The sequence below is a fragment of the Pelophylax lessonae genome (assembly GCF_965119305.1).
Source record: "Pelophylax lessonae genome assembly, chromosome: 5".
Taxonomy (NCBI): domain Eukaryota; kingdom Metazoa; phylum Chordata; class Amphibia; order Anura; family Ranidae; genus Pelophylax; species Pelophylax lessonae.
This window is the reverse complement of record NC_138772.1, coordinates 531378380-531403783: the sequence shown is the minus strand read 5'-3', so window position 1 is coordinate 531403783 and position 25404 is coordinate 531378380. Positions and strand designations below refer to the sequence as shown.

Genomic DNA, 25404 nt, shown 5'->3' with positions numbered 1-25404 from the left:
GTAAACGCAATAACTTTTGCGCAAACCAATCAAAATACGCCCATTGCGATTTTTTTTTACCAAAAATATGTAGCAGAAAACAAATTGGCCTAAAATGTTAAAAAAATTTGATTTTTACATTTTTTGGGGGGGGAATTTCATATAAAAAAATGTGAAAAATATTATTTTTTCAAAATTGACGCTCTTTTTTTGTTTATAGCGCAAAAAGTAAAAATGGCAGAGGTGATCAAATACCACCAAAAGAAAGCTCTGTTTGTGGGAAAAAAAGGACGTCAATTTTATTTCGATACAGCATCGCACGACCGTGCAATTGTCCGTTAAAATCACGCAGTGCCGAATCGCAACATAGGGCCTGGTCTTTGAGCAGCCAAATCCTCCGGGGCTTAAGTGGTTAAAAATAATAAACATGTGATACTTACCTGCTCTGTGCAGTGGTTATGCACAGAGTGGCCTGGATCCTCCTTTTTTCTTGGGTCCTTCTTTGGTGCTCCTGGCCCCTCCCTTCTGTTGAGTGCCCCCACAGCAAGCAGCTTGCTATGGGGGCACCTGAGCCGAGCCGCTGCTCCTTGTGTCCATTCAGACATGGAGCCTGGCCCTCCCCCTTTCTCTTCTCATTGGCTCACCTTGATTGACAGCAGCGGGAGCCAATGGCATTGTGCTGCTGTCTCAGCCGAGTCTCTTGTGCAACATCGCTGAATCTAGATGGACCTCGGGTAAGTATTAGGCGGGCTGAGGGGGGCTGCTGCACACAGAAGGCTTTTTATCCTAAGGCATAGAATGTATTAAGATAAAAAAAAAAACATCTGCCTTTACAACCACTTTAAAACCGCTTTGGTTTAATAGAGCAATGTTAAGTATAATCTGCATTTATGAAGACTTATGAATTTTTAAAGGGACATCTATATATTGGTTTAAATTATATAAATTGGATAAAAGTGCAACAGCAAAGAACACATCTAAAAACTCATATTCCTTACCTCAATCTGTGTAGCGTTTGACATTTCAAATTTGGATGCTTTAGAGCAGCAGGAGAACAGGAGAGCAGGAAGTGTCTTCTCCTAATGTAAAACAATTCCTCTAATTAATGCACACTCTCATTCATTGCACTTATAGCAGTCACTTTATGGCAAACTTTTGGGTTGATTTTCTAACCACTTACGGAATGCCCGCCCACAATGTACTGAAGATGAGTGGCCGCTGTAGGCAAAGCGACGTACCCATACATTGCTGCCTACTTCCATGTTTTGGGCAAGTGCATGTGCGCCCTCCCCCCCGCTGGCAACCTCTGTGTTTTACACAGCTGGAGCCTGTCAGCAAGTCCTGGCCAATGATTCACGGTCGGGATCTGCTGATCAGTTAGTAAAAGCAGCACACATTACACATAGCTAGGCACAAATTTAACCCGTTGAGCGCCCCTAGATGTTAACCCTTTCTCAGCCAGTGTCATTAGTACTAGTATTGTTAGCACTGGTCACTGGATTAGTGTCACTGGTGATGTCAGTGGCAGTTAGTGTCAGATCTCTCGCCGCAGTACCGCAGTCCCACTATAAGTCGCTGATCACCGCCATTATAAGTATAAAAAAAAACAAAAATTCTAGTATATATACCAGTAGTCTCCAAACTGTGGCCTGGGGACCCGATGTGGCCCTTTGCTTTCTTTTATCTGGCCCTTGGGGCACTTTTCAACCAACTGACACAATGATGGGGCACAACTGCCCCTGTTGACACCATCAATGGGACTCTATTCTTCCCACTGACACCAATGATTGGGCACTATTCCTCCCACTGACACCAGCAATGGGGCATTACTCCTCCCACTGACACAATAGATGGGGCACTATCCTCTTACTGACACTAATGATGGGGCACTTCTCCCATTAAAACCAACGATGGAGCACTATTCCACCCACTGACACCAACGATGGGGCACTATTCCTCCCACTAACACCAACGATGGGGCACTATTCCTCCCACTGACACCAATAATGGGGCACTACTCCTCCCACTGACACCAATGATGGGACACTACTCCTTCACTGACACCAATGATGAGGCACTACTTGTCCCACTAACACCAACGATTGGCCACTTCTCCTCCCACTGCCACCAATGAAGGGGCACTATTCTTCCTACTGACATCAATGACAGGGCACTATTCCTCCCACTGACACCAATGATGAGGCACCATTCACCCTACTGCCTCCATCAATAGGGCACTAGTCCAATTGACACCAATGATGGGCACCTTTTCACATACTGACATCATCAATGGGGCACTATTCTTCCATTGATACCAACGATGGGGTACTATTCCTCCCACTGACACCAATCAGGAACAAAGAACACGGAGGACTACTACTACTTACTAAATAAAGGTATTGGCCAGTACATTCCAACAGGGAATAAGTTTAAAAGAGCTAAAATAAACCCTGGGTGGCTAAAATCCAACATAAAAATGCATATATAAACAAAAGAAAAGGCATTCAAAAAAATAAAAGGCTGTGGGGTAATTGTCAGCATTCCAACATTACAAAGAATGCAATAAAAAATGTAGGAGCGCAATCAAGGAGGCTAAGATAGAACATGAAAGGCACATAGTGGAAGAGAGTAAAAAAAAACCCAAGAACTTCTTTAATTAAATAAATAGTAAGAAAGTGAGGCCAGAACATATTGGCCCAATAAAGGATGATAAAGAGAATTTGGCTATAAAGGACAGAGAAAAGGCAAAGGTTCTGAATAAACTCTTCTCCTCAGTCTTCACAAAAGAAACGGGTGGATACAGTAACCTAGACTGTAATGTTAATGTTAGAAAACACATCACAGGAAGCACCCTCATGGTTAACAGTAGACAGACTCAGAATTAGAGTTGAAAAACTTACCATAAATAAGTAACCAGGACCAGATGGCTTACATCCGAGGGTCTTTAAGGAACTCAGTCAGGTGATAGCCAGACCATTGTTCCTAATTTTTATGGACAGTCTAATAACGGAAACGGTACCAGCTGAAGGAGATTGGAGAAAAGCCAATGCGGCACCAATATTTAAAAAGTGACTGAAATATATCCCTGGAAACTGCAGGCCAGTTAGCCTAACATTAATAGCTATTGGAGGCTATTGCAAGGTATTGGAGGGGATGATAAAAAACAGTATCATTAGTAGTAATCAGCATGGAGTCGTGAAAGAATTTATTAACCTTCTATGAAAAAGTGAGCTGCCATCTCGATAAAGGAAGGCCTGTGGATGTGGTGTTTCTGGACTTTGATAGGGCATTTGATACAGTCCCCCACAAAGGTTTACTGTACAAACTAAAGCACCTAGGTATGGACCATAGGATGAGAACCTGGATTAAAAACTGCCTTTAGGAGCAAGTCCAGAGGGTGGTGATAAATGACAAGTACTTGGAATGGTCTGGTGTGGAAAGTGGGGTTCCCCAAGGATCTGTCCTGGGACCAATCCTGTTTAATTTATTCATAGAGGATGGGATAAATAGCTCAATCTCAGTATTTGCGGACAATGCTAAATTAAGCAGGGCAATAACTTCTACGCAGGACATGGAAACCTTACAAGAAGGCCTGAACAAAATAGTGGGGTGGACATCTACATGGCAAATTAGGTTTAATGTTGGAAAATGTAAGGTAATGCATTTGGGTGCCAGAAATATGAACGCAAGTTACTCACTAGGGGGGGAACCTTTGAGGGAATCTAAGATGGAAAAGGACCTGGGGGTCCTAGCAGATGACAAGCTCAGTAATGGCATGCAATGCCAAGCTGATGCAAGCAAAGCCAATAGAATACTGGCGTGTATAAAAAAAGGGGATTCACTCCAGAGATAAAACGATAATTCTCCCACTCTACAAGACTTTGGGGAGGGGAGGAACCAGGGGCAGGAGAATACATATAACATTTAAAGGCATATCCCAAAGCATGTGAAACATGACACTCCCCATTGAAAGCTATGATTTCTATTATTAAAAACTTAAGTCCAAATATAAGCAAATGAAGATTCTTTTCCAGGAACATCTGCAAAACAAAAGGGAAGGGAAAAATAAGGGAAAACAATGCAAACATTAACATAATCCTTGCAGATGCACATCTCGAAGGTCAAGCCTGTGACAAGGAAAATCCCTCTTTGGAAGGGAAGGCAACAACTTGCACCAATCCTTCTTACCTCTCTTGGAATCAAGTTGATGACTTGTGAGACTTGTCTTCCTCTTTGGGCAAAAGAAGTACTAGTTCCTTTATAGGCCTGAAGTAAAGGTGTGCAGAACCTTTTTTCATTACTTTAACTTCTACTTTTCCATTGTTACTTGGCAAAGTCTTTTAAAACAGACCAATAGGCCAATGGTTGCGATCGGAATCTGTCTCTTTCAAGAGAACTATGTCCCCCACTTGTAGGTTGGGCTTGCTAGTTTGCCATTTACTGCGACTTTGAAGGTTAGAAGGTACTCCGTCTTCCAGCGGTTCCAAAACATACTAGCAAGATGTTGAACCAGTTTCCATTGATGCTTGTAAAGGTTAGGGTAATCAAGTTCCTCTGTTGGAATAGTGGCTATCCCAATTTTTTGGGTAAGAAGAGTGGCTGGAGTGAGCAGTCCTGGAGAATCTGGATCGGAGGACACAGAGACCAGTGGCCTGGCATTGATTATAGCAGACACCTCGGCAAGAAGAGTGACTAAGATTTCATGGGTAAGCTGGGAAGTTTTCTGTTCCAGTAGCAAAGAGTCCAGGATTTTTCATGCAACTCCAATCATGCGTTCCCAGAAGGAGAGAGGAATGAGGTGGGTTGAATTCCCATTTACATTTGTTGTCATTCAAGAAGTTCATTATCTTCTCTGCTCCTGTAAAATTAGTCCCACAGTCGGATCTAAGTAACTTTTCAGGTCCTTGCACAGAAACAAACCTTCTGAAGGCATTCTTTTTTTTGGAAAACTGACAATTTTATTAATTTTCAAAAGTAAATACAAAGTAACATAAAAAGAAGGAACAAAAAAATAAAAAAAGGAGATATGAATAGAATGACAAAAAACAAAACATGAATGTTATCAACTTGCATGACATACAGCAATGAGGCTCAAGTGAAGAGAATACCATCAGAGGATAGAACATATGAAGGCATTCTTTAAGGATGCTAGGGTGTAAGAGCGTGGTATCTGAAGGTGTTCTAATGGTTTTAGAGACTGTTTCCAGGATTCCCACCTTTGTTATTTCTCCTTGGGTTAAGGGGTATCTCAGTCTGAGCTTTCAGAAGTAAGTTGTCTCAGCAGTATCTTACCCTGAATGGTGATAGGTGCTATAATACCCAATGGATCATAAATGCTGTTCACTGTAGATAAAACTCCTCGCTTTGTGAAGGGCTTGTCACAGGCTGATGCTTGAAATGTGAATATGTCTTGCTTAACATTCCAAAGCAATCCAAGACTGCGTTGCATAATGGAAAGGTCATATCCTAGTTGGAATTTCTTCACACTGACAGCATAGTCATCAGAAGGAAAGGCTCTCATGACCTTGTCGCTGTAGGAGATGATTTTGTAAGTCTGAGGTTTGCATGTTCTGGGTTCTAGTGAGAAGGTCAATAGCGTCTTCTTCCGTAGGCAGAGATTTGAGTCCGTCGTCTACATAGAAATTCCTTTCGATGAACTGTCGTGCATCAGATCCAAATTCCTTCTCACCCTCTTGAGCTGTTTTCTTCAGTTCATAAATTGCTACTGCAGGAGGACTGTTACCGAAAACACATACATTCACCCGGTAGTCTCTGCCTTCATCATTAACATCATGATTGCGGTACCATCGGAACCTGAGGAAGTTTCTGTAGTCTTCACGTATGATGAAACAGTGGAACATTTGCTGAATGTCAGCCATAACAGCAATTGGCTCTTGTATGAAGCAAAGTAAACACTCTTATAAGACTGTTGTTTAGATTAGGCCCATTGAAAATATTGTCATTGAGGGAGACTGTCAAGGTCTTACCTTGCCCTCCTGTTGGCAGCCTGTTGGACATGTGCAGACTGCTGCCTCTTATAAACTCTGATTGCATAATCACTTGCCTGCTGCCTGGGTGTCGCACAGTGATGATGCTGCACACCTGACTATATCCATCATTTGATGGGTTGCAGTCCTTGCCCTTGCGTTTGTGCTCCAATGTGCATCTTTGCTAGCAGTCTCCTGTTCTCTCTATTCCTCTGTGTATGACCTGGCTTGGCTGACGACTCTCCTGGCTCTTGACCCCGCATCGGCAGACGACCCTGCATCGTTGGACTATCTGCTTCTGGACTCCAGCTTGGATTGGATGACAACCCTCTTCTGGACTTGACCCCGGCTTGTTCCTGCTCTCACTTTCTCACTCTTGCTGTGCATTTATTGTTGTTTACTCCAATAAACTGCTTTATTTTACCTGCATCCCCGTGTTGTCGGGTTTCCTGGCACCCTGACAGAGACACCTTTGAGACAAGCACTTGAGTCGAAGACCACGCTAATCTGATCAGGGTTGTGAGGATAGTAGACACCAAAGCATGGCAGGTACCAACATTCTTCTCCTTCCTTAACCTTCCTGGCGGTATCCCCGAGAGTGACTCGGGGTGGATTTTTTAGACTAGGATCGGTATCCCCGAGTCACGCTCGGGGTAGATGTGCAGAGCGCACAGCGGTGTCTCTTACTTTCTCCTGGCGATCCAGCGATGATCTCTCATTGCTGTGACCGCCAGCCGAGAGTCCCGCCGCTCGTCCGTCGGTGTGATAAGTTCCTAGTTCCGTTCCCTGCAGCAAGCAATGCTGCATGGGAGCGGAACTGGGAGGGAAATTCAAATGTTGCACAAAACACAAACACATAACACATTTATATTATATATATATATATATATATATATATATATAATATATAACACATGAATTATAATCTAATCAATAATATAATTTTATTATATATATTATATATTATATAATAAAATTATATTATTGATTAGATTATAATTCATGTGTTTGTGTTTCAAATTTATCACATCTGGGATGTCTACTAGACTCTTGTTTTGGTCAGGTTTAAGTCAGTAATTACTAAGAATTGTAGGCCTATAATACATAACGCCAAATTTCCATGAAAAAAAGTGTACCGCTTTTGATACATAATTCCTGACATAATCATACCGCCAGGGAGGTTAAGAGGAGGTGCAGGCTCAGCATGATCTCTCTCAAACACCTTCTGAATAAAGTCCACAAAGTGCTTTTTCATCTTAGGCTTCTGGTTGAAACTGCTCTTTAAAAAAACAAACCATGATTCTGCATGTTGTCTGTTGTTTGGTAGTCTCCTTCTTGGGGTATGAAATGGTAGAGGTACTACCCAACTGTTGGAATCATCTTGATAGAACTCTTTACTCATGGTTTTCAAGAATTCTTTGTCTTCCATGGTAGCTGCCAACTCATTGTCTTTAGTGGTTACCTCGAACACTGTGTTGCTGATGTTGTCATCCCAGAAATTAAGAGCTTTCTTATCATCTTGTATGATGTGCCGTTGGGCACCTATATCAAAGTCTTTCTTTCACATTATATTGATGCGGTCATTGTGCAGAACAAGTAGTTCGTCCGTTAGACAGAACGTGTGTTTTAAAGGAAGAGACTAAGTAAGACCTTCTGCCTTTGTCCCGGCAGACATTGCCTATGATGACCTAGCCCAGATCCAGAACTTTGTGCACCCTTAAGATATCTCGGCTGAGTAACAGCAGGATATCAGCTGGTATTTGGTCGACTATGTCCTTCAAGTGAGGATGGGGAAAGGCAGCTTCGGGAGTAGGGGTCTCCTCTTTGTTGCTCAGAATCTGGTTGAACTCAGTGATAGTAGGCAAGGATATTTCCACAATGTCTTTCAGAGGAGCAACTATAAGTCCACTGGCTCTTACCTGATACTTCTGTAGTGCCTGCACAATTGCCTAGGCTATAAGGTAGAGCATTTCCTGTTATGTTCAACAGTTCAAAAACTGTGTTCTTGCAAAAGATATATTACTCTGATCATCCAGAATAGTATATAGTCTTATGGCCTTTTCAGGTCTACCTTTGGGGTATACACGAACCAAGCATATCTTTGCACAGGATTTGTCACAGAATCCTTCTCCACATGTAGAGAACATTGAGGTGGGAGGTGCTGTTTGATCTGTGTGCTCCCCACCTTGCTTTGCCTCAGGACTGTCACACTCTATACCAGTGGTTCTTAACCTGGGTTCGATCGAACCCCAGGGGTTCGGTGGGTCAGTCTCGAGGGTTCGGCACACCCTCCGCTAGTACCACTTTGCTGTCAGGGACTATTTCTCCAGTTTCAGGCATGTCCTTCTGCTCCCGCTCCGCGCCGTCATCATGGAAATACATAACATCCTGTGGCGTAGCGTGGGGGGTGCAGGGGGGCCGGCAGCACCATCTGGTGGGGGGGGGGGCGCATCCACTCCGCAGTATCATGTCACTCACTCTGTCATGATAGGCTGGCCGCCGCCGCCCGCTGAGTCTGCTCGCACTCGCAGCCCTCTCTGCCCCTGGCTCATTCTCACTGCTGGCTGTGCAGCTCGTCTCCCTGCCGAATCCGATCCAGCCGGAGCCGCCATCACCAACTGTGGAGTGGTGCGGGGGGGGGACTAACCCATGCAGCGGCCACCCAGCGCAGAGCGGGAGAGAACCACCAGGCCAGGCAGCCACAGCAGCAGAAGAAGCCAGCTGGTGAGAGGCCAGAGAGCCAGTGGTGACAGTGGTGCTGCAGCCTGCAGGAGGAAAACCTAGCCTGTAAACGGGAGTCTGGACACAGGTGAAAAAAAGCTAGGACTGGAGTAGTACTGGCTGTACTAGTCTAGTGACTGACTGTCTGACTGACTGTGTGAGAACACTGAGAAGACTATGTAAAGGGGATCTATTTTATGGGGTCCCCCATATAGATCCCCCCTTACTGCGGGCCAGGGTGAGGTGAGGTCCCGTCCCCCATATAGACCCCCCCTTACAGCAGGACAGGGTGAGGTGAGGTCCCGTCCCCCATATAGATCCCCCCTTACAGCAGGACAGGGGGAGGTGACATATGACATGATAATGACATGAGAGTGGCACTTGCCAAGATAATGCCGCACATTTCTGAACTGGTCTGAAAGACAACAGCAGAAGTCACACTAATTTGCAGTAAATATTCATTATTATGTTTTTGTTTTTGTGTGAAAATCATGTTTTCATGGTTTTGTTCTTTGTTCTTAATGGTTTTGTTCATTTTGTGCACCTATGTATAAATATATACCTAAAATAATATATACCTATGTTTTGAATTTGAAAAAATCATATTTTATTTTTCCAATTAAGAAGGGTTCGGTGAATGCGCATATGAAACTGGTGGGGTTCAGTACCTCCAACAAGGTTAAGAACCACTGCTCTATACATTTGATGATAGCTTTACAGTCCTTTGCAGAGTGTTCTGTGGAGGCACAGCATTTGTAGCAAACCCCAAATTTCTTCAAAATTTCCTTACGTTCTTGTAGGGTTTTCTTTGTGAATCCGATACATTTCTTAAGTGGTTTATTATGTATCGGACATTGGCGATTTGGGTTCTCAATTTTCTTGTTTTGATCAGTCTTTTCAAGAACTGTAGTAGGCACAGGTAGAACACTAGTCTTTTTCACTGACACTGGACCTCTATGGTCTCTGTGTATCATACGTGTGTTCTTATGTCTTGGAGTGGGTGAACTGTGAGGGTTACAGTCACCATAAGAGAAACTTGGGTCATTCTTGGAGTCTGCAATTCTTTTGATGAACTCCCAGAAGTAGGAAAAAGGAGGAAAGGCAAATTGATGTTTTCCTTATACTTTGATCCAAGCGCTGCCCATTTTTCTTGAATGCCATATGGTAGCTTGAGAACAATAGGGTTGATGCCATGAGGGATGTCAAGGTAACTGAGACAAGGTAAGTTGATGTCAGCCTTATCAAGTTGAAGCTCTAACAGAACAGAACAGAACATTGCTGAGTGCTTGAAACTTTAGATTGTCTCTGGAGGAAATCTTTGGGAAGCTTTGCAACCTTTTGAATAAGGCATATTCAATGGCCTTGCTCTGGGCTGCCAAAGGTACGTTCAAGTCTGTCCCAACCAGCGTTAAGGCCTGCAGCAGGGTTGTCAATATAAAATGCATTGAGCCTCTTGATGCGTTAAGTAGACTGGGGACCAAGCCATCTGATGAGCAGATCTAATTCCTCTGCGGCATTGATGTCTAGGTCACTCATTGTGACCTTAAAAGTGGATTTCCAGCATCTGTAATTTTTAGGCTTGTCATCAAACTTGGTGAGGCCTGTTTTAGTGCTCTCTGCATTTAGCAAACTGTGACATATCTGTGTTTTCAGACTTTGGGTGCATGACAGCAGGTGGAACAGAGTTAGTTGTGATGGCTGGTGGATTGAAGTTGAGTGACTTGGGAACATATGTTGGTGCTAAGGCATTCAATGCTGGAACTGGCTTAAAGTTCACTGACATGTTGATTTGTATCTGTGGTGGACAGTCTATTATATGCATACCAGTGTCTGCTGCATGCTGAGATACTGTAGCCGGATGTACTGGAAGATATAAAGGCTAATTGTCTTGAGCAACAGTAGGGGCAGAGAAGAGACTTTGATTGATTGCTTTGGCTGTTGTGACAGGGAGTTGACATTCTCATTCTGGAGAGGTATGCGAAAAATTTGAGGCATAAGGAATGCAACTGTTTATGCAACTGTTGTTTCTTTCACTTTCACTAGTGGCTTGTTCTAAGGCCCCTAAACTTGCCATGGCTGTGGCACGCTCACATTGTTTTTCCAAAACTTCCATTTCTGCTTTCTGGCATGCAGCTTCAGCTTCCATTTCTGCTTTTTGGTGTGCAGCTTCAGCTTCCTTCTCTGCTTTCTGGCTTGCAGCTTCAGCTTTCATATCTGCTTTCTTTTGGGCAAAAGCTGTCTGAATTTTAGAAGCTTCAGCATCATCACAGGCTTTTATGAGTTGCTGACTGAGTGTAGAAGATCTTGATTGTAGGGATTTGGAAGATCTTGTGGAGCATCTGGTAGATGTAGAACGATAAGATCTGGATTCATGGAGCTGTGTTTTTCTCACTTCTGCCTTTGTCTTTGTTTGCACCATTAAATTGTCTCTTTCAAGATTGAGCTTCTCAAATCCCTTTAATTCTTCCAATGACTCTTTGGTGTTGTACCGCTTTAATAGATCAGTATATTTAAAAGACAGTCTTTGATAACTCTTGTAAGCAACATTCAATTGCTTGATAGCGCCCTCTAGTTGTAATGGCTCATGAGATTGTTGGGAGAGAGCAGACATGCATTTAACAGTATTACACCATAAATCATTAACCTGCCTAGCGGTAACCCCGAGCTTGACTCGGGGTAGAATTTTCCTGCTGTTATCGGTATCCCCGAGTCACGCTCGGGGTGAATGTGCAGAGCGAGCAGCGGTGTGTCTTACCTTCTCCTGGCGATCCAGCGATGATTTCTCATTGCTGTATCCGCCGGCCGAGATCCCCGCCGCTCGTCTGTCGGTCTGATGACTTCCTGGTTCCGTTCTCTGCAGCAGCAATGCTGCATGGGAGCGGAACTAGGGAGGGAAATTCAAATGTTGCACGAACACAAACATATAAAAAGGAGGTGATACAGTGTAATCTGAGAGCATTACACTGTATTACTTTGGTAAAAGACACAGTGCCCTTTCAGTGCCCCTTGCCATTGTCATTTGTGAGAAATAAAATCATTTGAAAATGGCATAAAAAAAGCGCTGTCCTACATATGCGCTTTTGGATGAGATGAGCGACTGCGACAGCGACATCGGCAGCGACACGGAGCTGCTCGCAGAAGAGAGTGACAGTGAGTCGTGGGGAGATTTGTCATCTGACTCTGACACCGACACTGATCCAGAAAGTGACGCCGATGATCCCGCACCTGACCTAAGTGATGTGCGCACTTGGTGCCCTTTAGACAGCGATGCGGACCAGGCAGCGCCCCCTAGATTCCGATTCACTGGATCTCCTGGGATGAAGGTTGATGTGGAGAGTGACAACCCTCTGGCGTACCTGAAGTTATTTCTAACTGAGGAGGTAATTCTAAAAATAGTCACTGAAACCAACCGCTACCATGAGCAGCAATCCGCTACGCTGCGTGCCAGATTTTCCCGATCCAGAAAATGGGAACCGGTCAGTAAAGAGGACATCTGGCAGTTTCTGGGACTCATCATCCTTCAGGGGGTGGTAGGGAAACCGCTCCAGAAATGGTATTGGACCACCAATAAGATGCTGGCCACTCCATTTTTTGGCACAGTGATGTCCGAATATCGGTTTTCACTGATCATGAAAAATTTGCATTTCGCCAACAACGAAAAGTTTGATGAGGCCACGCATCCTGCGCCCAAACTCAAAAAAAATCTGGGAGGTGTGCCAAATGATTGTCACCAACTTCCAGCGGACCTATGTGCCAGACAGGGATGTCAGTGTGGACGAAAGTCTGATGGCCTACAAGGGACGCCTGAGCTGGATCCAATTTATTGCATCCAAAAGAGCGCGGTTCGGGATCAAATTTTATATGCTCTGTGAGTCGTCCACAGGATATATATGGAATGCTATCATTTACACCGGGAAAGGTACAAAGTTCAATCCCAGGTACAGCGGCTATGGGATGGCCACATCATCTGTCCTTTCACTGCTGGACCCATTGCTGAACCAGGGATATTGCGTGACAACGGACAATTTTTAGACCTCTCCGGAACTTTATGAAGTTTTGCTCCTAAACAAAACTGATGGGTATGGTACTGTTAGGCCAAACCGGCGTGACATGCCATCAATGTTTAGCAGGAAAAAGCTAAAAAAAGGAGAGATGGTTGCCTTTCAAAAGGGTAAAATGATGGCAATGCGGTGGCGAAACAAAAAGGATGTGTGTCTCATGAGCACCGTGCACAGCACCTCCACTGCCATGGTCTGCACAAAACACGGAACAGATTTGCTGAAGCCGCAAGTCGGGATCGACTACAATCACACAATGGGAGGTGTCGACCGAGCCGATCAGGCAATGACATTTTACCCGGCGATGCGGAAGCAACAAAAAAAATACTACAAAAAGATTTTCAGGCATCTCCTTGAACAGTAAAGAAAAAAGAGAGGGGTATCTGTAAGTGTAATGGAGGCAGAGGGCTTCCAAAACCTATTCACAGACCCAAAAGTTGATCAAATATAGATCCCAATAATGGCACTAAAATTGCTGAGTAAAGTGGAAATTATAAAATATATATTTTATTGAAGCACTTATGCCTGGTGGATGAACAAAAAACACATATGGACACAATACATGATAAAACAATAAAACCAAGTACATACAGTGGATAGCATCACAAACAGACCATAATGACAATTGAATATGAATGCTGTCGGAAAAAATCAATCAAAAATATAGAGCCACATCCATGTGGTAGAAAAACCAGTGCCTGCAATGTTCCTAAATAGGAATACCATATATATGGGTATAGCTGTGACTTGATTAGGCACAATGAGCAGCAAACCCCCTACAATTGGATATGAACAGCAAATGAAGGCTGCAGAGAGAAAAAGAAAATCTCCTGAAATGAATGTGGGTCCAAAAATTGGGATGAAAATGATATTCCAATTGCTGCTAAGGTAGGAAAAAGGTGCTGGCTGAGCGATGAGGACTCCAAATAATGATGATGTCCGTCAGAATATGAACAGACCCAAATAAAGGTTGTAGCAATCTTCTCCAATTAAGAATGAACATACACAAGACAATTCCCAAACGACCGTTTCAGTGATGAGGTTGCCTGTCTCGCATGTATGAGGGGGACAGGTGGGAGAGTCTTTAAGTGCTGGCAGATAGGAGAGATAGTGAACCTTGAGGTCGTGCAATAGATATGTAAGGTTTTTACCTCCGTGTGTGAATCGGCGGTGACCCAGCGGCTTTTTGCAATCTCACAGCGGCGTAGTCCCATTCAGCGCTTGCTCCATCCGAGTCTCTGGTCCTACTTTTTTCCGGGCCCGTTTGATGGTATTGTGGGAATAACCACGTTCTCTAAACCGTCTGTGGAGATCTCTGGCTTCCATTTGGTAGTCGGCCTCCTCTGTACAGTTCTTCTTTGTATAATAATATTTTTATAATATTTTAAATAGCAGATCAACATGGCGTGGCTATGCTCGGCCATGCTAAGTAGTCTTTAGCACTCGGTTTGGCCCAGTATCAGTTGCCGTGGAGATATGCACTGTACAAGCAAAGTTTTATGAAGCTATGTTGGTTTCCCTTTGTATGTATAAACAGTATACTGACACCTAGAGGCCCAATGGTACTATAACATACTGAAGGCCTCTGGTTAATTCCCACTCACCTGAATGGGATTAATTAATTAATGTTGGCTATAAAAGGGAATCCACTGCTCCTCTTGAATCAGCTCCGATGAAACCGACATAGTCGGTGAAACGCGTCAGCCTTGCCAGTGTGACTACATCACTAAGACCAACCTCCTGGACGTGTGTCGGTGACCCCTCCAACTCTGTGTCGGCTACGGATTCCCCGCATCAGCTGCTCGCCGTTACCGGATGTGACGCGAGACTGGCCGTCACGGACCTGTCCGTCACTGTCCAGAGACTCGGATGGAGCAAGCGCTGAATGGGACTACGCCGCTGTGAGATTGCAAAAGCCGCTGGGTCACCGCCGATTCACACACGGAGGTAAAAACCTTACATATCTATTGCACGACCTCAAGGTTCACTATCTCTCCTATCTGCCAGCACTTAAAGACTCTCCCACCTGTCCCCCTCATACATGCGAGACAGGCAACCTCATCACTGAAACGGTCGTTTGGGAATTGTCTTGTGTATGTTCATTCTTAATTGGAGAAGATTGCTACAACCTTTATTTGGGTCTGTTCATATTCTGACGGACATCATCATTATTTGGAGTCCTCATCGCTCAGCCAGCACCTTTTTCCTACCTTAGCAGCAATTGGAATATCATTTTCATCCCAATTTTTGGACCCACATTCATTTCAGGAGATTTTCTTTTTCTCTCTGCAGCCTTCATTTGCTGTTCATATCGAATTGTAGGGGGTTTGCTGCTCATTGTGCCTAATCAAGTCACAGCTATACCCATATATATGGTATTCCTATTTAGGAACATTGCAGGCACTGGTTTTTCTACCACATGGATGTGGCTCTATATTTTTGATTGATTTTTTCCGACAGCATTCATATTCAATTGTCATTATGGTCTGTTTGTGATGCTATCCACTGTATGTACTTGGTTTTATTGTTTTATCATGTATTGTGTCCATATGTGTTTTTTGTTCATCCACCAGGCATAAGTGCTTCAATAAAATATATATTTTATAATTTCCACTTTACTCAGCAATTTTAGTGCCATTATTGGGATCTATATTTGATCAACTTTTGGGTCTGTGAATAGGTTTTGGAAGCCCTCTGCCTCCATTACACTTACAGATACCCCTCTCTTTTTTCTTTATATGCCTACCATTGATCAATAGGTACCTAACTAGACACGTTTCAGCTGTGTGGCCAATCCCTCCTCTCTAAATTGGATTCAGAGGCCTTCACATGAACCCTTTTTGCTTTTTCTATCTCCTTGAACAGTGCCTTTGGAACGCCTATATCCTTTACAAAGCCAACACTACCATACCCCTTGTTCATTCGGACTTTATCTGGAAGGTGGCTGAGCAGATTTTCGTCAACCACCCAACGCCATCAGTATCTGCTCACAGGCCCGGACGACGCGCTGTTGACGTTGGCAATCCAGAACGCCTGACAGGCTGTCATTTTGTAGACTTTGTACCGCCCACCCCAAAAAAGTTGGTGCCTACCAGGATGTGCGTCGTCTGCTGTTCTAAGAAGGATGGCAATGGAAGAAAAGTCCGAAAGGAAACAAGGTACTATTGTCCAGATTGCAACGTCAGACTTTGTCTAGTTCCATGCTTCAAACTGTTTCACACTCAGGATGTGTATTGAATTTCTTTGACAAATTTCATTATTTTTCATTGCATTATTGAATAAAATTATATTATTGATTAGATTATAATTCATGTGTTTGTGTTTCAAATTTATCACATCTGGGATGTCTACTAGAGTCTTGTTTTGGTAAGTTTTAAGTCAGTAATTACTAAGAATTGTAGGCTTGTAATACATAACATAACGCCAAATTTCCATGAAAAAAATTGTACCGCTTTTGGTACATAATTCCTGACACAATCATACCGCCAGGGAGGTTAATATTAGACAGCAGTTCTTCTTGGTCAGTTTTAAGATTTTCTTGCACTTTCCAGGTTGGTTTTGTTAAGCGTTTTTCTCTTTTGTTTGGTTCAGGGTTTAATTCTTGATCTGGAAGGATTCTGATTCTAGTTGTGTATTAGTTTCCCTAGATTGTATATTGCTTTGAATCATTGTGGCTAACAAGGAAAGGGTTAATAGTAAAGTTCTTCCAGCAGCAGAGAAATGAATGAATTTCTGTGCCTGAGCTCAGGTTTCCTGGGCAGCAGTTGCAGAAAGCTTTACTTTGACTTTCTTATAAGATTTCACAGATGAAAAGCCATGCGCTAATGCATACCGAGGCCGTGTATAATCTGTTTGTATGGCACAGTTGTATGAACATTCACAGCAGTAATATTGTCCTGACACTGATGGGTGTTATGCTGAGATTTGCTTGCAGGCACATACAGGCTTGTGTAGTAATGGCTGCACTGTCTGTCAGATGCTTTTTTCCAGTGTCCACATAACATCTCACTGTGTATCCAGAGCTAGCAAGGATCCTATGAAAGACATTTCACTGATCTTTCTAATGATCTTTTGACTGTTCTGCCTCTCCAGTCTAAACATTGAAAGTGTGATCTCTGTAACTTATGGTTGTGATGAGATAGCGATAACCCACAATCTTAGCTGAATTAACAGACAGTGACTCGATCCAAGCAACACCTTGAAGATCTTGTGAAGTTTAATCCATAAACTGTGAGGATCTTACAACAATGAACATCGGATAGGTCAAAAGATCATAATGTGATCCACTCCATGAGACATGAGGATGAGATGCATTACTAGGAAAAATGAACAAAGCGGTGGAGCTATCTATACAGGATAAACTGAGCTGGGGGGGGGGGGGGAGCCAGGGGCAGGAGAATACATATAATATTTATAGGCATATCACAAAGCACGTGAAACATGGCAGGCAGGCACTATTCCACCAAATGACACCAATGATAGGGTAGCATTCCCCCTACTGACACCATCAATGGGGCACTATTCCACCAAATGACACCAATGGTGGGGGCACCATTCTTCCATTGATACCAACAATGGGGCATGATTTCTCTAAAATCAATGATGGGGCACTGATGTTGGGGCATTTTCTACTCCCACTGGCCACAGTCCGGCCCCCCTAAAGCCTAAAGGACAGTAAACTGCAAACAGTTTGCTTAGAAAGTTTGAAGACTCCTGATATATACTATAGTTTGTAGACGCTATAACTTTCACACAAACCAATCAATATACACTTATTGGGATTTTTTTATCAAAAACATGTAGCAGAATACATTTTGGCCAAATTTCTTTTTTTTTCTTTATTGGATATGTTTTATAACAGAAAGTAAAACATATTGGGGGTGATTTACTAAAGGCAAATAAACTGTGCACTTTGCAAGTGCAGTTCCTCCAGAGCTTAGTAAATGAGCAGAAGCTCTACTGACTTCCACCACCCAATCATGTGCAAGCAAAAATGCAGTTTTTTTTTTTTTTCTTGCATGTGATTGGATATTCTTTGCAAAGTGAAGCTTTACCTCATTTACTAAACTCTGGAGCAACTGCAGAGTGCACAGTCTATTTGCCTTTAGTACTTCAACTCCTGTGTGTCTATTTGAAAGGGCGACTTCACTTAGCAAATAAAAATATTTCATATTCAACCGCAGCACAGGTCATATTGTCATTTATTGTTATTAAAAATCACCTTTCCATTTCAATCTGCAGCATTATAATTGTAAAATGCAATATGGCAACCTGGAGGCGTTCTGTACACAGATGGTATACAGAAGAACGCCTGTAGAAATGTAATTTCCTGCTTGTGTGATTGGCTTACTAATTTTCCCAGAAAAGTCAGATTTGTGGCTTCCACTGCAACAAAAATGTAATTTTTGGCGAGATAATCCCAAAAGGAGATACAGACCCTGCCACTTTCCTCATTATAACACTGCAAGTGCAGCAGCTAATTGGTAATTATAAATTCACTCCAAAGTAACTATAGACCTATTATTTTAATCGCAGCAGAGTTTGTGTCCATGGGCTGAGATCCTTTCTGGTTCATACAGGCTTACATCTACCATGGGTCTGGGGAGTGTCCATTCTGGAGGGGGTGGGACGACTTGATGGTGGAGGCTTATTTGGTGTCTTAGGATCTTCTGCACATTCAACTTTACACATGTCTGTGATCTGCACTTCAATTGGACTGTGTTAGTTGCCCTTTATTTGGGACTTTTCACGTATACATGCGATTACCTTCCTATGGACATTATAATCTATTACATGTATGTCATTTTTACATATGGATTTTGTTGACACACCTATGTCAAAGTATTTTTAGCGCTGCTAGTGTTTTAGATTTATTATTTGTTTATTATCAGTAGATCTATCACACCTTTTATTGATTATTCTACTTATAGCAGCTGCTTTTGACCTATATGGTCTTTTGAGGTCTATTCATTTAATTAGCGCTGGGTGAGTAGGAATTTTGACCAACATATATTTTGGTGGTTTTCTTGCTCTTTATTTTTTACTGTTAGTTTAACAGTTGGGAAGAGTTTATTCTAGGGGGAGTACAACTGGGGGGATCAATGGTGGAGAAGGATCTGGGTGTTCTGGTAGATCATAAGCTTTATAATAGCATGCAATGCCAAGCTGAGGTTGCCAAAGCCAGCAAAGTCCTTTCTTGTACAAATAAGGAAAGTTTTCTTCACAGTAAGAGCAGTGGGAATGTGGAACGAACTCCCTCCAGGGGTGGTTCTGGTCAGCTCAGTAAATTACTTTAAAAAGTCCTGGATTTCTTCCTAGGTGTACATAATATAACTGGGTACTAAAATGTATAGGTAAAGTTTATTCACAGAATATCCAATTGCCTCTCGGGGGATCAGGAAGGAATTTTTTTCCTAGCTGGAGCAAATTGGATCATGCTTTGCTGGGTTTTTTCCGCCTTCCTCTGGATCAACTGTGGGTATAGGATTGTGTATTTAGGATTGTATGGTTGTATTCATTTATTTTTATTTTTTTATTGGTTGAACTAAATATCTCAATGGGGATCTCAGCATAGAAAAAAAGCTATTCAGTCGAAAGGATTGCATGAGGACTCGAGGGCATACAATGTGATTAGAAACCTCAGGCAATGCAGGGGGTTCTTTACTGTTAGGGCTACAAGATTGTGGAATACTCTACCACAAGAGGTGGTTTCTGCGGGAAGTATGGTTGCTTTCAAAAGACTCTTAGACGTACATCTCAAGGATCAGAACATTCAGGGGTATGAGAAATGATTATGGCCACACACACCTACACAGGTTGAACTGGATGTACTATTGTCTTTATTCAACCTCAACTACTATGTAACTATGTAACTAGATAGACTCACCAAAAGTGGAGTTACGCTTTAAAATGATTGTAAAGTCTCATTTTTTTTTTTAACTAACAAACATGTTATACTTACCTCCTCTGTGCAGTTGGTTTTGCACAGAGCAGCCCGGATCCTCCTCTTCTCAGGTCCCTCTTCACTGCTTCTAGCCCCTCCCTTCTGTCCAGTGCCCCCACTGCAAGCACCTTGCTATGGGAGCTGCAGCTCCGTGTGTCCATTCAGACATAGAGCTGTGGTTCGGCCCCGCCCCCTCGCTCTCCTGATTGGCTAACTGACTTTGATTGACAGCCTTGGGAGTCAATGGAGCCGCTGCTATGTCTCAGCAAATCAGGAGGGATAGTCCATGACGGCCAAGGGCTCATGGACATTGCTTGACAGAGATGGGGCTCAGGTAAGTATTAGGAGGGCTGAGGGGGGGGGGGGGGGGGGGCTGCTGCACACAGAAGGATTTTTATGTTAATGCATAGAATGCATTAAGATAAAAAAAAAAAAAACCTTCCTGCCTTTACAACTCCTTTAAGGCCCCAGGGTTGGAGCCCATAGCTTAGAGGGTATGGCCCCTCTCTTTAAGGGCCATTCTCATAGGGGCCAAAGAAGACGCTGGCTGATAGAGCCATACCTGCAATAAAGTTACACTGAAATCTCTTGCTTTGTAGGCATACTGTATGTCCACCAGAAGAAGTTCTGCACGATGCTCCTGAATGCTGTGCCCACTCAGCAACTGCTAGCAAAGAAGCTGTAGGACCCCTGTGTGAGTTTTGGTTGTTCCATTTCCTTCGACCTCCTGTCCTACCTACTAAGTTCAAGTAGAGATAAAAAAAAAAATCTGTATTCAAATCTGGACCTGCATTTCTTCATAGACACAATGGTATGTAAGTGATTGAGCTTTCTAGGTGAAGGCACTAAAGATTCACAATCTCAGAATCTCAGAGACACTGCTCTAAACTCCCAGTTAGCAGAGGCTGGGATCCCCTGTTTGACCAGGTACTGCTACATCATTGCAGTTGCAGCAACAGTTGTTTTCCTTTTGGGATAAAGGTGTAACATGAATAAATAAAATCTGATGGTTTTTCTCAACACTCTAACCGATTCATCTACAGGACAGCTTGTTCTGTTGAAAAACAACAGACTTACTGGCTGGATCACCAGATGAAAAAAAACAAAAAGGAAAGAAAGCCTAAAATAGAAAACAAATGCAACTAGCACATCTAAGAATTGGTAAGCTGCAATATAATAAATGTTTGCTTTTGGGGTTTAATACCGCTTCAACTGACTTTTGTCTAACATTGGCTCAATTTAGCCTTCCTCAATCTTTTCAACACAGAGGAACCCTTAAATTAACATTCAGGTCTCAGAGAACCCATGCTAAAAATGACTATATCTACAACTCATGATACATTGGTGTGATGGTCAGCGTGAAGAATGCTCCTTACACTTGTGGTCACTGGAAAGATTTACCCTCTTAGGCCCCTTTTACATCGGGCGGAATCTGTATAGGGGTGGTTGGATGGAAACGACATGGAGAAATGGACATGGAGATCAAAAATGGTAATTTTGACCAAAAAAAATGGCACTTCAAACCCTTAAAGACAAATAATGGTAATTTTGACCAAAAACGGTAGTCACCAACGCTCAGTGAACAAAAACTGTACCTTTAACTAAAAATGGCATTCCCGGCCCTTGGAGACCAAAAATGGTAATTTTGCCCAAAAATGGTTCTCCGGACCCTGGGAGATCAAAAATGGCAATGTTGACCAAAAAACGGCACTTCAGAACTTTGGAGACCAAAAATGGTGATTTTGACCAAAAACGGCACTCCCGACCCTTGGTGACCAAAAATAGTCATTTTGATGTCCATTACAATCTGATTGTCATCCGTTCCGCCAGATGGATGGCGAACGTATCCCCATCCATCTGCTCTTAGCGGACCCGATTGGATGCCCGTGAGTGAAAGCGGACACATAATGATACATTTACCACAGCACTGTCACTTTAAGAGCATGAATGGTAATCTTGAACTGCTAGCTGTTCATCAAATAACCAAACCAGAAACTTTAGGTAATTGTTTGAACTGTAAATCAGTATTCACAGTGCTGTCCTTATCATGCTATCAATAACACAGTGTTACTGCCATAATCATCCTTATTACATATGCATTTATGTGAAAAACAGCATACAAAATAAAAAGTCCCAATTAATTTCAGAGAATGTTCCTTGCCAAGTGCTCCATGCCCTGAAAACGCCTAAATGGCTGGCAAAACGCGTTGGGCGGGACTACCCATTGACACCATTTCCGGTTAGTGCAACGCTGCGGCAGCGTTTCCTGGTTTTACTGCTTATTTTTATTTCTGAACAAGTGAGTGCAAAATATTTCTTGTAATGCTTTATTAAAAAAAAACAAAAAAATAAAATTTTATTATGCTATGCGAGACCCTCTTCTGTTCCTATACGTGGTGGATGTGGCATGAGGAGTTGATGTAAAAGAACTGGAGGAGATTACTGGTGGAGTGGAGAAGAGAGGCACCGTGGACTATCGTGTAAAGACCTGAGAGGGGAATATCCATGAGCCTTGGAGACTTTGATGCAATGCATGCAGAAGTGGGAGGCAAGATTAGCAGCACTGAACCACTTTTTATGTTTGGAGCACCTTATAATGACTTTTTTTATCCACTTGCTTACTGGGCACTTTTACCCCCTTCCTGCCCAGGCTAATTTTCAGCTTTCAGCGCTCACACATTTTGAATGACAATTGCGCGGTCATGCAACACTGTACCCATATGAAAGTTTTATCATTTTTTCACACAAATAGAGCTTTCTTTTGGTGATATTTAATCACCGCTGAAAATTTTGAAAAAACAAAAAGTTTTTCATATTTTGTTATAAAATCTTGCACTGATGGGTGGCACTGATGGGCACTGATGAGGCAGCACTAATGGACACTGATAGGTGGCCCTGCTGGGCACTGATAAGGGGGCACTAGTGGGCACTGATGAGGCTGCACTGATGGGTGGCACTAATGGGCACTGAAAGGTGGCACTTGGAGGTGGCACTGATAGCGGCACTGATGGGCAATGATAGGCAGCACTGATGGGTACTGATAGGTGGTACTGGTGGGCACTGATCAGGAGGCACTGATGGGCACTGATTGGCAGTACTGTTGGGCACTGATAGGTGGTACTGGTGGGCACTTATTAGCAGTACTGATGGGCTCTGATAGATGGCACTGGTTGGCACTTTTAAGCAGCACTGGAGGGCACTGATTAGCAGCACTGATGGGCACTAAGGGGACCGATATCTTTCTAACAGAAGACGGTTAACCGGCTTCTGTTTGCTTCTGTGATTATCTGTCATTGGCTGACCGCTGATCACGTGGCAAAGGGCCCACTGTGATTGGCCGTTTACCCTGCTTTATAAACAGCTGAGTCCCAAGGACTCTGCGATCACAGAGTGCTCAGAGAACGGCGCGCGGGCAGTGCCAGAACGGGCGGACGTCCCGGCATTTTAAGCCCATGCTGTAGACAGTGCTGTGAATAATAATTTACACGACAGTGGACACATGTCCGCTAACATCCGCCGCCCCATAAGGAACAATGCATGGTCCGATCGGGTCCGCCTGAAAAAAGAACAGTCGGACCCGATCAGTCTGTTGGTGTGGTCGTGCTAAAGAGATCATTGGTGTCAGTGGGAACTTATCGGAAAGGCAGAAATTGCTCATTGCTCAAGGAACCCCTAGAAACCTCTGGAGGAACCCTAAGGTTCAATGGAACCCTGGTTTAGAAACACTGCTGTAGTATGATAATCTACTGAGCTCCTCACCATCTGCCCCAACAACAGACAAAAGCAATTTGAGTTCCGGGGGAGAAAAGCACTATACAATATATAATAAATTATTAAAAATAATTTCAGATTGACTACATTTAAAAATTAGATTTTATGATTCAATACATAACTCTATTCACTTGTGTTATTTTTTTGTTTGCTGGGAACTCAGGTTTAACCACTTGACCACCTGAAGGTTTTCATGATTAACTAGTAATTGCTCGGTCATGCAATGATGTAGGCAAATTACATTTCTGTCATTTTATTTTCACACAAATAGAGCTTTCTTTTGGTGGTATTTAAGTTTTTTTTTAATTTTGTATTATATAAAAGAACAAACATTTTGAAATATATATATATATATATATATATATATATATATATACTTTGTATATTTTTTACCTTATGCTATAAAGTTTTTCCAATAAAAAAAATTAAAAAAATCTAATTTCTTCATAAATTTAGGCCAAAAATGTATTCTACTACATGTCTTTGATATAAAAAAAAAAATCCCAGTAAGTGTATATTGATTGGTTTGCGTGAAAGTTTTAACATCTACAAACAATAGTATATGCACTGGAATTTATATTTATTTATTTTTTTTATACTAGTAATGGCGGTGATTAGCGACCTCATAGTGGGCCTTTGCAGTGGCCAATCTGACACTAACTGACACTGAGGGGAAACTGAATAACTGACACTGACATCACCAGTGACAGTAATACAGTGATAAGTGCTACTGTACCAATGACATTGACTGGAACAGGGTTAACATCTAGGGTGATCAAAGGGTTAACTGTGTGCCTAATAAGTGTAATGTGTGCAATATGATCTGCTTTTACTAGTAGATGTGGCTGAGTTTTCTCCCTGCTTTGCAGGGAGAAAGAATCAGCCACATCTCTGCTCCGTGTAAACTGTACTATGATTTGCAAAGCCGATCAGCAGGTTCCCAGGCCATAAATTATTAGCCGGGACCAGCTGACTGACTTGTGCTGTATTGAATCACAACACAGATGGAGCATCGGGCACACGCATGCCCCATACCTGGAAATGTCGGATCATATACATGTACATTAACTGGCACCCTGTCGCAGTATATGTGCATGGGGCAGTCCACAAGTAGCTACAGTATACGAAGTAAAAGATGGTGTTATTTTGCAGATTCTTGAAAGTGCATTGTGACGGACTCCGGACACCCCGACTGGGTATCTCCGCCAAGAAGCTGCTTCCTAAGCTCTGGAACACGAGACCTGTGAATCTGGCTATAGTTACCCCAAGAACTAGAGAGTACCAGAAATATTACTGTCCCAAGTGAAAGAGGACCTTCACTCTTTCAACACAATCCATACATATAGAACCCAGGATAACCGGGGTAACACAAAATGCTGAGTCTGGTGTGGTTGTACAGTGAGTCTGATTAGTGCAGACCCAACTGGGATTCTTGGTCACCCTGTGCCCCTAATAGACACAGGGTGACTTACACAAACCATACATATAGAACCCAGGATAATCGGGGTAACACAAAATGCTGAGTCCCGTATGGTTGTACAGCGAGTCTGATTAGTGCAGACCCCGGGGGTTCTTGGTCACCCTGTGCCCCTAATAGACACAGGGTGACTTACACATAAGAGGGGCCGGGGAAGCTGGACAAGGAGTTTCCTGACCTCTCTAAAGTAATCTGGGTTCCACAATCCCCCCCCCCCCCCAGCCAAAGTGACTCCTGTCACATTCATAAAGAAAGAGATCATTTCTTGTGAGAGGGGATTAAAAAAAAAAAGCCAAAACATATATCATCAGCACACCATTGATCTTCAAAATAGTGCCCAAAAATGTATTAAAGGGATCATATAGCAGGAGTAAATTACGACTCTTCTGGGCCATGCAGGACCTTTTCATGAGGCATGGTGGATAAATGGGGCCCAGTGTGACATTTTTGGGCACTTTTTTGAATATC

The 25404-nt window shown here is 42.9% G+C and overlaps 1 protein-coding gene across 1 annotated transcript in view; it reads right to left on the bottom strand.

Moving 5' to 3' along the window:
* LOC309556579 (uncharacterized protein) overlaps nt 1-25404 on the bottom strand; it is a gene marked incomplete at its 3' end in the record, with an annotated part of 52391 nt that overhangs the window by 23408 nt on the left and 3579 nt on the right. The window contains exon 3 of the mRNA XM_082259021.1: nt 978-1058. Coding sequence (XP_082115147.1) covers nt 978-1058 — 81 coding nt within the window. The remainder of the gene's footprint in view (nt 1-977; nt 1059-25404) is intronic.